Source organism: Tachyglossus aculeatus, chromosome 5 (assembly GCF_015852505.1).
Source record: "Tachyglossus aculeatus isolate mTacAcu1 chromosome 5, mTacAcu1.pri, whole genome shotgun sequence".
In the NCBI taxonomy this organism is placed as follows: domain Eukaryota; kingdom Metazoa; phylum Chordata; class Mammalia; order Monotremata; family Tachyglossidae; genus Tachyglossus; species Tachyglossus aculeatus.
In genome coordinates, this window is record NC_052070.1 from 48,945,970 (window position 1) to 48,963,837 (window position 17,868).

The window sequence follows — 17,868 nt, forward strand, 5'->3', positions numbered from 1 at the left end:
TGTCCGAGCCCGCCAAATGGTGGGACTTAGGCACAGAATCGCAGTGGGTTTCATGATTAAGGTGGATTAGAATGATTAGAGATTAGAATGGAATACCAGCAGGCAGTGCAAAAAAGTGCAGAGAATAACCAACCTTTGAACATGCAGTAATGAATATCGAGTGGCGACCAAGAATCCTGTGGCAGGGATTTGGGGGACCTCGGGGGCCGGGGATGCTTGGAATGTCTGTGCAGACATTTCAACTGGCAATTGTTCATCAGTCCCTGCCTCTAACTTCCCCCTTCATTGTCACCGTTTATATAGGTACATCCCCGCTGTCGTGGACCATACCGCAGGCCTGCCATGCCAGGGGACCTACCTGCTTCACCAGGTACACATAGGGCTGAAGGAAACCCCAGGGGGAACAGGGAGGAGTGTTGGGTATAAGAATTTTCAGTTGCCATGTCCTGTGGGGTCCATCTCTCTCTCCCCTTATTAGGGCCAATATTTCTCTATGCCCTTCTTTGTGGTGCTTGTAGATTTCAAAAGAGGAGCTGACTCAGCTTTCTCCAGAAGGCTGCCTTTTCAGTGCTTCCTTCCATTTTGCTTACATAAATAACGCTTTGAAGAGCCTGGTTTAAACTTGAAAATCATCCCGTTGACACACTTCTGTGCAGTGGGTCTTCACTTGCTTCCTTGGAGAACCACCAGGGTGGGGTCTGTTTCCCCCCCCCCCCCTCAACTCAGCCACCTCATATGAGGGTCCTTGCCTTATTTGTACACACCGAGTGCAGTGATCGAGGTTTCTAAAAACAAATCAACAAAAAGATCAGCCAAATCAAGTGATTTTGTCCCATTTCCCCCAAGGGGATCCAGCGTCGGATCACAATGACCATTATCCACGAGAAGGGCAGTGAGCTACATTGGAAAGATGTGCGGGAGCTGGTGGTGGGTGAGTATATTTTCTCTTTCTTGTCTCTTCTCCCTCTCTTCTTCTTTTTCTTTCTCTTTCCTTTCTCTCTCTCTCTCTCTGACCCCAGCTCCAAAACTGCCATTGTTCTTTGGTTCTCATCTTGACCTCCCTTTCCCATCTAGTCATCTGAGCTGTCTGGAATGGAATAAGAAATTTTGCAAGGGGGTTAGAAATGTTTTTGTTCCAGTAATTGACCTTTGGTTTTAAGAAATACGCCCAGACTTTGATGCCTTCGTCCCTTTCTCAGGCCGCATCCGGAACAAAGCGGAGGTGGATGAAGCTGCGGTGGATGCCATCTTGTCCCTGAACATCATCTCTGCCAAGTACCTCAAGTCTTCGCATAATTCTAGCAGGTGGGGTGCCTTAGGGAGCTCAGCCCAAGCTGTGGTGGGCTGGGGGGATTTTAGAGTCCAGACTCCCATTGCCAAGGTCCCTAGGCCTGCTTGGCCATCCTCTGGTGGTCCACTCTGGGAGCCAGGAAAATAAAATCCTGTTTTTCTCCGTCGATGCATTGGAGACTGGATTGGAATAAACTGTGAGAGGGTGGAGAGGGAAGGGAGAAAGACACTTCATCTTGTCATCCAGGAGATTTAAAGTGCAGCTGCAGTGTTGTTAGGACCTCATGTTGCCGTATGAAGTTCCCAGGGAGAAATGTGCACCTGTACATTATAGAGGAAATATGCCTTCTGAGGTCTAATGAAGCCTCTTGTGGGTAGGCGTTACTGCTGCGTGGATGAACTCAGTTCCTCTTGTTGTTTGCCTTTTAGCTCTGCTTTTGATTAATGAGGAAGGCGAAGAGCTTTTGTACAGCTTTCTGACCCAATCGGACTACTTTTAAGAGCTCATTTCTGTTTTTCTTATTTTAATCAATCAATCAATCAGTGGTATTTATTGAGCACTTACTATGTGCAGAGCAGTAACCTAAGCACTTGGCAGAGTTCAGTAGAACAGAAGTAACCGGCAAATGGAACTTTGTTAAGCTCTTTCTTCAGTAATGTGGCTAGGAGAGAACGATTGCCCCAGTGACTGCCTGCAAATGATTCAGAGGGATTTGCTGGGGCCGAGGTTTGTGTCTGTCCCTGAGGGGGGAAAAAAAATCATCTCTCCAGTGGGGACAATGAGAGAGGGAGGCTTCTGGAGAAGTACTTTATCATGTTGCAGAAGCTGGAAATAGGAGGGTCAGTGTTTTAATATGGACTGAAGCACTATGTCTCTCACTGTTTCTCTTTCTTCCTCTTTCTCCCTCTCTCTTTCTCCCTCTCCCTTTCTCTCTCTCTTTTTCTCTCTCTTCTCCCCCTGACCCTCCCCGTCCCCCAACTGGGCCAACTCTCAGTCTAGGTGGGTGTCAAGAAGAAAACAAGTGTCAGGAAGATTGCAGGAACGGTTTCTCCACTGGAGAGAGATTGGGGCTCTTTAACGATGAGCAGATAGAATTGGGTTGCACTCAGGAGATCTATTTTCAGATCATCCCTCCGGTCGTGGCCAGCAACTGGGGCCAGTGCTTCCCCTTTCCGGCTGTCAGCCTTCCCAGCACCGCGCTGCTTTTAATAGATCTCCTTCGTGCCGACTGGCCGTGTCCTCCCTTACCGATGCCATCAGCATCCCGTCTTGCACCTCCCTCAGAAATCAGGGGCAGGGCTTCGAAAGGGGGAACGGCCTCCTTGAGAATGCGTGACTAGACGAAGCAAGGGCGAGGAGGAGGAGGAACAGATGGGTTTCTGGTCCAGCAGTTCCAGCCCTTGCAATGTGGAAACTATTCAGGGGGGCCTTTTCTGGGGAAGCCCGTGTTTGCTGAACGTCGGCCGCCGTCTGCTGGCAGACATCAGCGGCGGTGGTTCGGCAGGGATTTTCCACCGAATCACTGCCTCGATTTCCCCGGGGAGCCGAGCAGAACGTTAGAGGGAAGGGCTGTGCCTGCTTGGAATGCCGCTAGCACTGACCTTCCCGGAAGCCAGGCACTCTGGGGAGTGCCCGGCGAAGCACCACCTACAACAGGTCAGGCAGGGATTTGGTGCGATAACCTGGTGAAATTCAGCCGACTTGTCATCTGGTTGCAATTGAATCCGGAGAGGAGAGAGCTGCTCCACAAAACCACAGATTAGTCTGGCTGTGTAATCTACACTGGGAGGGGGTTTCCTCCTGTCCCAGGGCTGGAACAGGATTGTGAGAATCTCAGCCCAGCTTTTCCGTGGGTCCTATTTTGGGAATTCTACCTGGCTCTCTCACTACCTGCACCAACTCCCTTGCTGCCTGAAACCGAGGCGGAGGCCACCAGGGAAAAGGTCTGAGGAAGGACAGAGGTTTTAGTTCATACCTCAGAGAGCAGGGCCTTCCTTTGTGTGTCTTAACAAGGTCTCTGGAGTAGAACTCCTGCCACCATCATTTCTGTGCATTTGGGGAGTTTTGTGTGTGTTGTGTGTGCTGTCCGTACAATTGTTTTCTGATTGTGTTGTCTTTTCTCCCTGTTTGGTTTTTCTGCCCTTGCTCCTCTGCTGTCCTCCTCTCTGGCTTATGGCTGCACTAACAACAACTCTTTTATGTTTTTACAGGCTCTTTCTTGATAAGGATATGCCTAGGTATTTTCCATTTGCTTCTTTTGCTCATAATAGTTCTTGTTGAGCAGAGTGCTTTATGTTTCCCTTGTGTTGCTGCAATTGCCTTTTTTTAGCTTCCCGTCCAAACCTCTCCCGTACAAGCCTCTCCGCTGTTCCAGGGCCTTGCGCACCCTCATTTTCACTGCCATTAGACGTTCGCTCCGTGGTCCCAAGGGACCGTGGAATCCATGCCCAGGTCAGCATGTGAGATCTTTAGAATAAATCTCTCTCATTCCTGGGACCAAACTTACCTATCAGGCCATGTTGTCCCACTCCTCAAGAACCTCCAGTGATTGCCCATCCACCTCCACATCAGGTAAAAACTCCACACTATTGGCTTTAAAACACTCAATCACCTTGCCCCCTCCTACTTCACCTCACTCTTTTGCTGCTGCAACCCAGCCCCCACACTTCTCTCCTCTAATAATAATAATTAATAATTATGGTATTTGTTAAGCGCTTACTATGTGCCAAGCTCTAATGCTAACCTTCTCACTGTCCATCAATATCATCTATCTCACTGCCAACCTGTCGCCCACGTCCTGCCTCTGGCCTGGAACACCTTCCCTCTTCATATTAGAAAATTACTCTCCCCCGGCTTTAAAACCTTCTTGAGGGCGTATTTCCTCCAAGAGGCCTTCCCTGACTAAGCCCTCCTTTCTTTTTCTTCCACTCCCTTCTACGTCCCCCTGCTGTGCTCCCTTTATTCATCCCCCATCACCCTTCCCAGCCTCACAGCACTTACATACATATCTGTAAGCTCCCCCCAGACTGTAAGCTTCTTGTGGGCAGGGAATGTGTCTGTTATATTGTACTCTCCCAAGCACTTAAGACAGTGCTCTGTGCACAGTAAGCGCTCAGGAAATACGATTGACTTACTGACTGAGCTGTCTCATCTTGGACTTCCTTAAGGATCCCTTTCTGGGTCCCCAAGGCAGCTTTCATTTAATCGTATTTATTGAGCGCTTACTGTGCTCTCACCTGTGTACCCTGAAACCCTTGTTGTTCCTCACCCCAGAGCTTTGGTCTTCCCGCAACACTCCCTTCCCTTCTGCTTTTTTGCTGCGTTCTGTGCTGAAAACTAGAGAGGCCCATTGCCCTGAATCGCGATCTGCTTTCATTGCTTTCATCTGGTCCTGGACTGAGCCAGGGCAGAGCAGGGCGGGGAGGGGTGTTTTTTGACTGGAGATGAGGGCAGAGCAGAGGCTGCTTGTGTGATTTCGATGACACTTTTCTCATTGGCTCTCCGGGCTGCTCTGCCTCATCTAACAATAATAATGATGGCATTTATTGAGCACTTACTCTGTGCAAAGCAGTGTTCTAAGCGTTTGGGGAGGATACAAGGTGATCAGGTTGTCCCACGTGGGGCTCACAGTCTTAATCCCCATTTTACAGATGAGGGAACTGAGGCCCAGAGAAGTTAAGTGACTTGCCCAAAGTCACACAGCTGACAAGTGGCAGAGCCAGGATTTGAACCCATACCAAGCACATGCTCTTTCCACTGAGCCACACTGCTTCTCAGTCTACCCAGTGAACTCCTCAGAATCCCAGTTATCGGAGTGAAATGTCTTTTCCCATCTCTTCTTTACATCGAGACTAGAGGGGAAGCCCAGAGGAACTCATAGTTAGAAGTTTATTCAGTTTGGTAAACTGCAACAGGTGGCAAACTTATATCTACATGCAGCTGCAGAGTTTCTGTCTTGATCAGCAGTATGATGCAGCTGAGGGTCTTTGTCAATCACCCAATCCCACACACATCTTAGGGGCTCTTTAAAGGGTGTTCCCACTCGTAAACAGCCTGAAACTCTTTGAACAGGGTAGTTTTTGCCTGCCCTGGCCAATCAATCAATCAATCAATCTTATTTATTGAGTGCTTACTGTGTGCAGAGCACTGTACTAAGCTCTTGGGAAGTACAAGTTGGCAACATATAGAGATGGTCCCTACCCAACAGTGGGCTCACAGCCTAGAAGGGGGAGACAGAGAACAAAACCAAACATATTAACAAAATAAAATAAATAGAATAGATATGTACAAGTAAAATAAATAGAGTAATAAATATGGCCAGAGAAGCGGCAGGTTTCATTCAATCATTCAGTTGTGTATTCAGTGCTCACTGTGTGCAGAGAGCACTGTACTAAGTGCTTGGGAGTGGATGGTAGAACAATAAGCAGACACATTCCTCTGCCCACAAGGAGTGGACAGCCTGTATTGGGCAAGCCACTTCACTTACCTGGGCCTCAGTTACCTCACCTGTAAAATGGGGATTAAGACTGTGAGCCCCACATGGGTCAACCTGATTACCTTATATGTACCCCAGCACTTAGAGTAGTGCTCAGCACATAGCACGCACTTAACAAATGCCATAATTATCATTATTAATAATGTTAACTGGTGTCAAAAATGCCCGCGGCCCTTGTCTAGATCCTGTTTTTTGTCTGTTGGGACACAAACGGGAAAAAAGAAATGTGAGCGGACCTTCTGGAGGATAGTGGAAATTCTTGCTTCAACTGAGACTTCCATTGGCTACCAAATGTTTGCACAGCTAGGAAGCATTCGTGTGGGTGAAGGGAACCTCTGGAACTTTGTAAACTTTGTAAACAGCAAAATAAACAAGGCAACAAGAGGGCCTTTGGTTCTAGTCTCAGGTTAGTAGAAACATGCCAGCAGCCCCAACCCGAGATCATAATGATTGTATTTGTTAAGCGCTTACTATGTGCAGAGCACTGTTCTAAGCGCTTGTAGAAGTCAGGAGGAGGGATTTGTTGGTACTCATGATTTTCACCCGGTCAATCTCGAGTCAAATGGAAAGGAGAATTTGCAAGGAGAATGAAACCAGCATGGACCAGTTAATAATAACAATAATTGTGGCATCTGTTAAGCACTTACTTTGAGCCCGGCACTCTACTACTAAGTGCTGGGGTGGATACATGCAGTTCTGAGTGGTAGTACTGGTTGATTGGTAGCCCAGATGCTAGTGTTCCTTCAAAGCTTTGGAGACTCCCCAATAATAATACTAATGTTGGTATTTTTTAAGCGCTTACTATGTGCCAAGCACTGTTCTAAGCACTGGGGGAGATACATTTAATCAATCAATCAATCGTATTTATTGAGCACTTACTGTGTGCAGAGCACTGTACTAAGCGCTTGGGAAGTACAAGTTGGCAACATGAGACAGTCCCTACCCAACAGTGGGCTCACAGTCTAGAAATAATAATAATGATAGCGTTTATTAAGTGCTTACTATGTGCAAAGCACTGTTCTAAGCACTGGGGAGGTTACAAGGTGATCAGGTTGTCCCACGGGGGGCTCACACTCTTAATCCCCATTTTACAGATGAGGGAACTGAGGCCCGGAGAAGTTAAGTGACTTGCCCAAAGTCACACAGCTGGCAATTGGCGGAGTCGGGATTTGAACCCATGACCTCTGACTCCCAAGTCTGTGCTCTTTCCACTAAGCCACGCCGCTTCTCTCCAAGTTCCCAGGGGTTGAACAGGGCATTATAATTAGCCATGTTAGGGGCAGCTCCGTTGTGTCTCCTTTCTATTGTCTTGTCTGTCTTGGTTTTAGCAGTTCCATCGGTGTTGGCGTCCTTGGTTTCTTTGCCGTGTTTTTTCTCCCCTCACGCTCACTGCCGCATCTTTCCCTCCACTAGCCCGTGGAGTCTTGGCACGCTTCCCCAGAAGCACTTAAAATGGAGAAGCAGCTTCAGAGTGAAGCGGGACGTGTCGAGACCCCGTTCTCTGCAGGAGTTGTTTGGAAGAGAGCCTGGGAGTGTTGGAAAGGAGGGTGGGGCGTGCTCTACGTGAAGCAGGAAACTTGATAAGGACAACAAGGCTGGGGCAACTTGTCCTTCCCAATAAATAAATAAATACGATTGATGATGAGATTCTCCTAATGGGAAGAAGCAAGGACTACAGTGCCTGCAGAGAGATGGCTTTCCTGGGGAGCCGAGCCAGAGGCCCCTATGGGGCCTTCTTTGTGGGCTTGAGAAAGGGAAGAGAAGGAAGTCAAGCAGGATGCTTCAGGGCGCTGACCCTGGGGTGCTGCAGACGAGCTCAACACCAACTACTTTCCCTCTCCACCCCTCCATCTGGAAAGTCTCCGTTCGCCCTGCCCGCTGAACCGTGTCGGGGATGGAGCCCCGTGATTTATCTGTCAGGCTTTCTGCAGAATTTCACCTAAGGCACAGGGAAGCCGGCAGGAGAACAGTATAAAGGAGATCCGGTCTTTGCCATTCGTACGGAATTAAACGCAGTCACTGTATTGAAAATGCAGAAATAGTCCCTTGGAGAATTAACACCCGATTGCGGGGTGTGGCTCTCCGGAGCCCGCTTGGGCCGAGACCCGGTTTGCGGCCTAGGATGGACGGAGGAAAAGCAGGCTGGACTCGGGTCAGAGTTGGGGTTGGGGCAGCGGGGAGGGGAGGAGGTTCCTTCTGTCTCCCCCTTTTAGACTGTGAGCCCACTGTTGGGTAGGGACTGTCTCTATATGTTGCCAACTTGTACTTCCCAAGCGCTTAGTACAGTGCTCTGCACACAGTAAGCGCTCAATAAATACGATTGATTGATTGATTCTACCTATCCTGTGTCAGACCTCCTTACGACAGGGAGGACCACAGCCCCCAGGAAGTGGCAGCTTTGATAATAATAATAATAATTGGCATTTGTTAAGCGCTTACTATGTGCAAAGCACTGTTCTAAGCACTGGGGAGGATACAGGGTGATTAGGTTGTCCCACGTGGGGCTCACAGTCTTAATCCCCATTTTACAGATGAGGTAACTGAGGCCCAGAGAAGTTAAGTGACTTGCCCAAGATCACACAGCAGACGTATGGCAGAGTCGGGATTTGAACCCATGACCTCCGACTCCAAAGCCCTTGCTCTTTCCACTGAGCCACGCTGCTTCTCTTTGATGCTACTGTGCTGTCCTAGAGGAAGTTCCATGCTGCTCGCATGGGAGCCCAGTTGCGCTGTCTGGGACTACAAATGCAGCCAAGCACAGGGCCCACCATTCCCACCCTGTGCAGCTCTCAGGCCTACATACCCCTTCTCCTCTCTGAAGCCCCTTGGGCCAGTCAGGAGAATAAGTAGGGCTTGGTGGGGGTGTGGACGTGCCCCTTCCCAACACGTGCTCCCCAGGCTCTCATCAGGCTGGATTGGGTCCCCCAGGCCTAAACAGAAATCTTTCTCTTCCGCAGGAACAAGGGTCTCTGATTTTAGAGACCGATTTCAGCTCTTTTGCCGATCTGAGCTTTCAATCCTTACCTTCCCAACTCCTTCCCCCTGCCAATTCCCCGGTGCACATTTCTGATAGGAACCACTGATTTAACAGAAAACCTTCCTTTGGCTCTTCTCAGATCCCGGAAACCTGGGCGGTAGGCTAATCGGGTCCTGTAGGATTCTGAGATCAAGTTTATAAACTGCTGGTTGTGAGACTGTGTTTCCTGCCCCCATTCTTACTTAACTGGATGCTCACTCTATCTCCTTCTTCCTTTCAAGGGTCGATCCCCACCCACACCTCCTCTTCACTTCCATCTCCCTGGGCGATCTCACCTTTGTTTTTCTTGAAGCAGACTATGGGAGGTTTAACACAAGCTTAAGTTGAAAAAGAACTATACTGGTCTCCTCCGACATCCCGGAAGATGTGAATTCTCTCTCGGTACTTGCTGAACTCAGTGTGTTGAGGGAACTTGCAGTGTGGTGGCAAAGCCGTAGCGGATAGCACAGAACCGTATTATAAGTTGCTCACTAAGTGTTTGAAAGCTACAATAACAAGGGTAATGAAAGGGGTGCCACCCTTGGGGCGGAGGTGGCTGTCGTGTTCCCTTCGATTATACCACCTTTTTGTCCTTGCTGCAGGACTTTCTATCGTTTTGAGGCAGTTTGGGATAGTTCCCTGCATAATTCCCTCCTGCTGAACAGAGTGACACCATACGGGGAGAAGATCTTCATGACCCTGTCCGCGTACCTGGAGGTGAGGGGGGTTTTGCAGTAGGGCCTGGATGGGTGGGAAGCAGCCAGCAGTTAATGCATAGAGGACACCTCCTAGTTTCCCGAAATCTGACTCCTCTGCACCACTGCAGTAAGAATATTTAAAGAACCGTTTACTATTGATTTGTGTGAGTCCTTCCCCGCTATAACCAAAGGTTTTTTTTTTTGTTTTTAATTGGCCCTTTTCTCCGATTACAGTGGATCCTGGTGGCCGCCTCTTGTCAACCAATTAATTACGTGGCCACTATTACAGCTTTTACTCTGATTTCCCCCTCTGGTTGAGGCTAGACTGACGGATTGACAAAGATTTAGTCCTGGGGCCATCCAAAGTTTGTTGCTAATCTCCCATAGGAGAATTGCCCTTCTAATCTTTAAGGAGACTGTCACTCCAGAATGCTAACCTCTGTCCTTAAAAAAAACTACCGCGTCTCCTCTAAAGAGCTACTGTGAATTCCTTTCTCGTTTCTCTGTTTCGCAAACTGGGTTTGAAATGTGTCTCCACCTTCTTTCAGCTCGACCACTGCATCCAGCCAGCTGTGATCACCAAAGATGTGTGTATGGTCTTCTATTCCCGCGACGCCAAGATCTCGCCCCCTCGCTCTCTGCGTAACCTCTTTGGCAGTGGCTACTCCAAGTCCCCAGACGCGTGAGATTTACTTAATGCTTTGTCCCACATTTTTATTCTTTCTTTTTTTTTAGGATATTTAAGTGCTTAGTGTGTGTCAAACACGGTTCTAAGCGCCGGGGTAGGTAAGAGTTAATTAGGTCAGACACAGTCCCTTTTGGGTCTCACGGTCCATAAGGGATCTCACGCTCTTAAGTAGGAGGGAGAACAGATACGGAATCCCCGTTTTACAGTTGCGGAAACCGAGACAAGTGAAGTGACCCGCCCAAAGTCACACAGCAAGCGGTCGGCAGAGCCGGGATTGGAACCCAGGTCCTTCTGTCTTCCAGGCTCGTGCTTTCTCCACTAGGTCACACCGCTTCTTCTCTACCACACTGCTTCTTTAGTTTTCTGCGAGCATGGAGTTACAGGTCAGGAGGGTGATTTGATTACAGCTGCCCGCTGAGCGAGGGCACGAAATTGGGTTGAGAGTGGAAAAGGAGCAGTTGTGAACAAGGTGGATGGTAATAAGGCTGGAGGCTCCCATTTGGAGAAACGGACGAGCCTCGTCCGTGAAGGTCCACTCACCTTCCCTTCCCTGCCGGGCCTCGCTCCTGCTGGGCAACAGAACGAACGAGAAAGTCCCATCGGTTGTCGAAGGGGAGGAGAGGTCGTCTTTGCAGAAGGGATGCTAGCTGAGTGTGGAGAGAGGGATACTGCATCTTAATTTGTATATTTTAATCAGTAATGGGTGTCCTGTGGCGCTTCCTCCTACACAGTAACCGGGTCACCGGAATCTACGAACTCAGCTTGTGCAAAATGGCAGACACAGGCAGCCCAGGTGAGCCGCGACGGTTTGGATTGCACGCGTGTTTGCGGGTGCGTCGTGGTAGCGCGTTGGAGATTGTCCACTTGGCAGGTGTCAAAATCAAACCAATCTTTCATTCTTTGAGTTTTCTTATGAGACGGTACTGTGGGGGATGGAGAGCAGGGAAGGGAGAGGAGGAAAATGCAGCCTTAAAGGAAGATAAGCTCAGTTCTGCCTCGTTGCGTCTCTTTGTCCATTTCAGTCTCTCTAGGAGCACGCTTTTGCCTCGATCATTGCCCTACCACAGGTGGAAACGTCTCAACCCCTTTCTTCTGTTTAATAGAATTCCGCTAGACTGTAAACTCCTTGAGGGCAGAATTGTGTCTACCCACTGTATTGTAGTCTCACAAGCACTTACCGCAGTGCTCTGCAAACAATAAGTGCTCAGTAAATGCCAGTGATGGATAGTGGTGCACTACATCAGAGAAGCAGCGTGGCTCAGTGGAAAAGAGCGTGGGCTTTGGAGTCAGAGGTCATGGGTTCAAATCCCACCTCTGCCACTTGTCAGCTGTGTGACTTTGGGCAAGTCACTTAACTTCTCTGGGCCTCAGTTCCCTCCTCTGTAAAATGGGGATTAAGACTGTGAGCCCCTCGTGGGACAACCTGAGCACCTTGTAACCTCCGCAGCGCTTAGAACAGTGCTTTGCACATAGTAAGCGCTTAATAAATGCCATTATTATTATTAAGCTCTTAACAAGTACAGATTAATGTAATGACGTGTTCCCTGCCCGTAAAGAGCTTATGCTGTAGTGGAAAAGACAAAGAGAAAGATACGTACAGGAAGAATAGTCAAAATAAAGCAAGCAGACACAGATACTTGAGTGCTAAGTAGGGCAAAAATATGTTCGTAAGTACTAGTGCTTGTATTGTTTGGCCCTTCTAAACTGTGAGCCAGTTGTTGGGTAGGGACCATCTTTATATGATGCCGATTTGTACTTCCCAAGCGCTTAGTACAGTGCTCTGCACACAGAAAGCGCTTAATAAATACAATTGAATGAATGAATGAATATTTGGAGCCCGGAGGAAAACTGGGGGACGTAGATAAGCAAGACTTTCAACAGCTGAAAGAGACCAGGGACATAGGCAACATCATAGTGACTCGTGAATGGGGGAAGGTCTTGTTCATCCATGCAGGTTGCAGGGTGAAAGGATGTGACCTGCGGGTGGGCTCGAGTGTCTGCCGCTTCCCCGAGGGCTTCCAAATGGCCCCTTGGAGAATACAGCCCAAATGCACGAGAAAAATAAATGAAATCGCAAGTTGAAGCGGTTGACTGGAGTCATTTATCATCACCAATCGTATTTATTGAGCGCTTACTATGTGCAGAGCACTGTACTAAGCGCTTGGGAAGTACAAATTGGCAACATATAGAGACAGTCCCTACCCAACAGTGGGCTCACAGTCTAAAAGGGGGAGACAGAGACCAAACATACTAACAAAATAAAATAAATAGAATAGATATGTACAAATAAATTAAATAAATAAATAAATAAATAGAGTCAAAAAATATGTACAAACATATACATATATACAGGTGCTGTGGGGAAGGGAGGGAGGTAAGATGGGGGGATGGAGAGGGGGGCGAGGGGGAGAGGAAGGAAGGGGCTCAGTCTGGGAAGGCCTCCTGGAGGAGGTGAGCTCTCAGCAGGGCCTTGAAGGGAGGAAGAGAGCTAGCTGGGCGGATGGGCAGAGGGATTGGGGGCATTCCAGGCCCGGGGGATGATGTGGGCCGGGGGTCGATGGCGGGACAGGCGAGAGCGAGGTACGGTGAGGAGATCAGCGGTGGAGGAGCGGAGGGTGCGGGCTGGGCTGGAGAAGGAGAGAAGGGAGGTGAGGTAGGAGAGGACGAGGTGATGGACAGCCTTGAAGCCCAGGGTGAGGAGTTTCTGCCTGGTGCGCAGATTGATTGGTAGCCACTGGAGATTTTTGAGGAGGGGAGTGATATGCCCAGAGCGTTTCTGGACAAAGATAATCCGGGCATTTATCGGGGGCAGAGATGAGTTCTTAGCTCTGCCTTCTTTGCTTTCCCATCACCTTGGTCTCAGGCATGCAGAGGAGGAGGAGGAAAGTGCTGGACACCTCGGTGGCATACGTCCGGGGTGAGGAGAACCTGGCCGGCTGGCGGCCCCGAGGAGACAGCCTGATTCTCGAGCATCAGTGGGAACTGGAGAAACTGGAGCTGCTGCATGAGGTACGGGAAGGTTGGGAAAGCTGCCGGGGCCCCGTGGGGCCCTCTGTCCTATCCAGCTTTCCCTAATCACGGGAGAGCTTCCCGGCAGGGGTCGATGGGGTCGCGGGTCCGGGCTGCCTCCCGAGAGGTGGAGCGGGTCATTTCAAGTGATGTTGGCGTTTATGAAGCGCTAGCTATGTGCAAAGCACTGTTCTAAACGCCGGGGAGGTTACAAGGAGATCAGCTTGCCCCACGCGGGGCTCACAGTTTTTAATCCCCATTTTACAGATGAGGGAACTGAGGCCCAGAGAAGTTGAGTGACTTGCCCGGAGTCACACAGTTGGCAGAGCCGTGGTTTGAACCCGTGACCTCTGACTCCAGAGCCCGGGCTCTTTCCACTGAGCAACGCTGCTTCAAGTGAAACTCCAACCCAGTCAATCATCAGTGGTATTTATGTAGCGCTTACTGTGGGCAGAGCGCTGCACTAAGCACTTGGGAGAGTCCACTATGGCATCTCATTCTCCCACCTCTTAGATCACCTCTTAGAAGCAGCGTGGCTCAGTGGAAAGAGCATGGGCTTTGGAGTCAGAAGTCATGGGTTCAAATCCCGGCTCTGCCAGTTGTCAGCTGTGTGACTTTGGGCAAGTCACGTAACTTCTCTTGGCCTCAGTTCCCTCGTCTGGAAAATGGGGATTAAGACTGTGAGCCCCCCGTGGGACAACCTGATCGCCTTGTAACCGCCCCAGCGCTTAGAACAGTGCTTTGCGCCTAGTAAGTGCTTAGCAAATGCCGTGGTTATTATTTCACTCTCACCTTTTCCACGTCACGAAGTTTTGGGACCGTTTTAGTCGCTCCTCTCCCGGCGTGCCGAGCAGCCGGTGGCGACCCCCGGCGCTGAGGCTGCCGGCTCCGCCTTTTCCAGGTGGAGAAGACCCGGCACTTCCTGCTCCTGCGGGAGAAGCTCAGCGACAGCCTCCCCAAATCCCTGAGTGAGTCGCTGTCCCCCAGCGCCAGCAGCGGGACCCTGAGCACCTCCACCAGCATCTCCTCTCAGATCTCCACCACCACCTTCGAGAGCGCCGTCACCCCCAGCGAGAGCAGCGGCTACGACTCGGCCGACATCGAGAGCCTGGTGGATCGCGAGAAGGAGCTGGCCACCAAGGTGCGGGGCCGGGCCCGCCGCTTTCGGCACCTACCTCTCTCGGCGGAGCGGGGGGAAATGCGGCAGGGCCCAGCGGACGAAACCCGGACCTGGGTTCTAGCCCTCCTTGCCTGCTCCGTGACCTTGGGCCAGTCATTTCTCTTCTCTGAGCCTCAACTGCAAAATGGGGATTCAGTACCTGTTCTCTCTCCTACTACGAGCTCCACGAGGGCCAGGGACTCTGTCCGGCCTGATTAACTTGAACCTGCCAAGCACTTTCATTCATTCAGTCAGTCATATTTATTGAGCGCTTACTGTGTGCAGAGCACTGTCCTAAGCGCTTGGGAAGTCCAAGTTGGCGACATATAGAGACGGTCCCTACCCAACAGCGGGCTCACAGTCTAGAAGGGGGAGACAGACAGCAAAACAAAACATGTGGACAGGTGTCAAGTCATCAGAATAAATAGAAGTAAAGCTAGATGCACAAGCACTTAGAACAGTGCTTGCCAAACTGTTGTAAGCACTTAAATTCATTCATTCAGTCGTATTTATTGAGTCTTACTGCGTGCAGCGCACTGTACTAAGCAGTGCCGTTTTTTTTTAAAAAAAAGAGCCCACCTTGAAGCAGCCTGGCCTAGTGGACAGAGCACAGGCTTGGAGGTCAGGATCTGGGTTCTAATCCTCTCTCCGCCGTTTACCCGCTGTGTGACCTTGGGCAAGTCACTTTACTTCTCTGCCTGTGAACCGAGGATGAAATCGTACTCCGTCCAACCCGCTAAACGTTTATCTACCCCAGCTCTTAGAACAGGGTTTGACGCATGGAAAGCGCTTAACAAATACCATTAAAGAAAAAAGTGCCTGTCAGCGTGGCTTTGCCGTTAGCCAAAACCAGGTGGCTTTGTAGGTGCCCCCTCCTCCTGGTGTTCTCCGGATTAGGGTCTCTAATTTCTTTAGCTATTGGGAGCCAAGGTAGGCAGCACTCGGGCAGTTCTGAACCGTCCATGGGCACTTTGAGCTTTCTCTTCCTATTGCACCTCTCAACACTCCCAGCTTTTCATGCCGATGGCAAAAAGATCCGATTCAAGGAGTTATATAGTTGGATCCGTGCGTCCGGGCTCCAGCGCAGAACGGTGGTTACTCATGAGCGTGTCACATTCTAAAATGAGAAACAGAGTTTCAGCCAGGGAAAACAAAACCTCAGACAATACTACCCCCCTCCCGCCAGCCGAAAACGGGGAATCAGCTGCTGAGGAGCGACCTGCGTGTAGTGCACGGCCATAATAATAACGATGGCATTTATTAAGCGCTTAGTATGTGCAAAGCGCTGTTCTAAGCGCTAGACATCGGCAGGGAGTGGCTCTCCGGAGCAAAACATTCTCATGGAAAGAGTGACAGGGGGGCAGAAGAGAAGCAGCGGGGCCTAGTGGAAAAAGCAGGGGCTTGGGAGTCAGAAGACCTGGGTTCTAGTCACAGCTGTGCCATTTGTCTGCTGTGTGACCTTGGGTAAGTTACATAGCTTCTCTGTACCTATTACCTCATCTGTAAAGTGGGGATTAAGACTATGAGCCCCCCCATCGGACATAGACTGTGTCCAACCTGATTAGCTTGCATCTACCCCAACACTTATACAGTGCCCGGCCATATTAAATGCTTAGCAGATATATATATGTATATATATATATATACACACACATATATATAGCAGATATATAGCAGATATATATATATATAATGTTTGTAATAAATACTTACAAACATATATATATACATATATATATATATATGTATATATATATGTTTGTAAGTATTTATTACTCTATTTTATTTGTACATATTTATTCTATTTATTTTATTTTGTTAATATGCTTTGTTCTCTGTCTCCCCCTTCTAGACTGTGAGCCCACTGTTGGGTAGGGACCGTCTCTCTATGTTGCCAACATGTACTTCCCAAGCGCTTAGTGCTCTGCACACAGTAAGCGCTCAATAAATATGATTGAATGAATGAATGAATGATGCCACAAAAAGGAAGAGAAAAGAAGAAAATAGCTTTTGTGTGCCCGTTGTGGCTGGAGATGTTGGTCCCACAGTGACCCTTTCAGCCACTCATGATGATGATGATGATGATGGCATTTGTTAAGCGCTTACTGTATGCAAAGCACTGTTCTAAGCCCTGAGGGGGATACAATGTGATCAAGTTGTCCCATGTGGGGCTCACAGTCTTAATCCCCCTTTTTACAGAAGAGGTAACTGAGGCTCAGAGAAGTTAAGTGACTTGCCCAAGGTCACACAGCAGACTTGTGGTGGAGCCGGGATTCGAACCCATGACCCCTGACTCCAAAGCCCGTGCTTTTCCCACCGAGCCACGCTGCTTCTCTGAACTCATGAACTCAGAGGTGAACTTCACTGTCACCGGTGTCTTCTTCAAAAGCAGAGGTTGACTGTGCTCATGAGATCCACTCTTGAGTGGCGGTGTTTGAAACCTGCTCTTCTTTGTCTACCGCGCTTCCGGGCGCTCACTCGCTAACTGGCTGTCATGCAACACCTTTGTTTCTGCTTTTCCCCTCCAGTGCCTGCAGCTGCTCACTCACACCTTCAACCGAGAATTCAACCAAGTGTACAACAGCATCAGCGACTGTAAGGTGAGTGTGATGCCTTAGCAGTTAGCCAGCAGCCCGTCAGTGGGGTTTGTTGAGCACTGATTGTGTGTGCCAAGCGTCTTGGGACAGTGATACAAAAGAATCGGTAGACATGATCCCTGTTTCTAGAGGGGGAGACAGGCATTCAAATAAATTACAGATGAGGAAAATGGGTAATGTTCTTAAGTGCTGGGGGTGGGGTAAATATCAAATGCTTAAGGGGTCCGGCGTGGCTCAGTGGAAAGAGCATGGGCTTGGGAATCAGAGGTCATGGGTTCTAATCCTGGCTCTGCCACTTGTCAACTGTGTGACTTAGGGCAGTCACCTATCTTCTCCGGGCCTTGGTTACCTCATTTGTAAAATGGGGATTAAAAGTGAGAGCCCCACCTGGGACAGCCTGATTACCTTGTACGCCCCCAGCACTTAGAACAGTGCTTGGCACGTAGTAAGTGCTTAACAAACGCCATCGTGATTATTATTATTACAGATGAAAGTGCCAAGGTCACACAGACGGGAGGGCTAATAGAAGAAATGAGGGCTTTGAAGGTGGGGAGAGAAGTGGCCTGTCAGATATGAAGGGGTGGGAGTTCCAGGCCAGGAGGAGGACCTGGGCAGGAGGACGGGGGTAAGAGGTCCAGGGTGAGTCAGTTGAGGTCAAGATACAGTGAGTAGCCTGATGCTGGAGGAGCAAAGTGAGCATGCCATGTTGTAGGAGATTAACAAGGGAAGGCAGAAGGAGGCGAGCCATTTGAATTCCTTAAAGCCAACGTCAGGAGTTTCTGTTTGACGTGGAGGTAGATAGCAGCTGTTTTCCCCAGCCTACTTTCCCTTGTTCAGGATCGTCCCTCCCCATCTCTGGGTAACTAAGGTTGGCAATGTTTTAACATGCAGGGGTTTAAGGGCTTCCTTGCCCAC

The 17,868-nt window shown here is 49.4% G+C and overlaps 1 protein-coding gene across 8 annotated transcripts in view; it reads left to right on the top strand.

Annotated features, from left to right (window-relative positions):
- KIF1B (kinesin family member 1B) overlaps positions 1 to 17,868 on the top strand; it is a 193,410-nt gene that overhangs the window by 167,755 nt on the left and 7,787 nt on the right. For all 8 annotated transcript variants that reach the window (XM_038746530.1, XM_038746537.1, XM_038746533.1 and 5 more), the window contains 9 exons: positions 304 to 370; positions 847 to 931; positions 1,200 to 1,305; positions 9,405 to 9,519; positions 10,049 to 10,182; positions 10,920 to 10,981; positions 13,052 to 13,197; positions 14,099 to 14,338; positions 16,885 to 16,956. In XM_038746530.1, the coding sequence (XP_038602458.1) occupies positions 304 to 370; positions 847 to 931; positions 1,200 to 1,305; positions 9,405 to 9,519; positions 10,049 to 10,182; positions 10,920 to 10,981; positions 13,052 to 13,197; positions 14,099 to 14,338; positions 16,885 to 16,956 (1,027 nt within the window). The remainder of the gene's footprint in view (positions 1 to 303; positions 371 to 846; positions 932 to 1,199; positions 1,306 to 9,404; positions 9,520 to 10,048; positions 10,183 to 10,919; positions 10,982 to 13,051; positions 13,198 to 14,098; positions 14,339 to 16,884; positions 16,957 to 17,868) is intronic.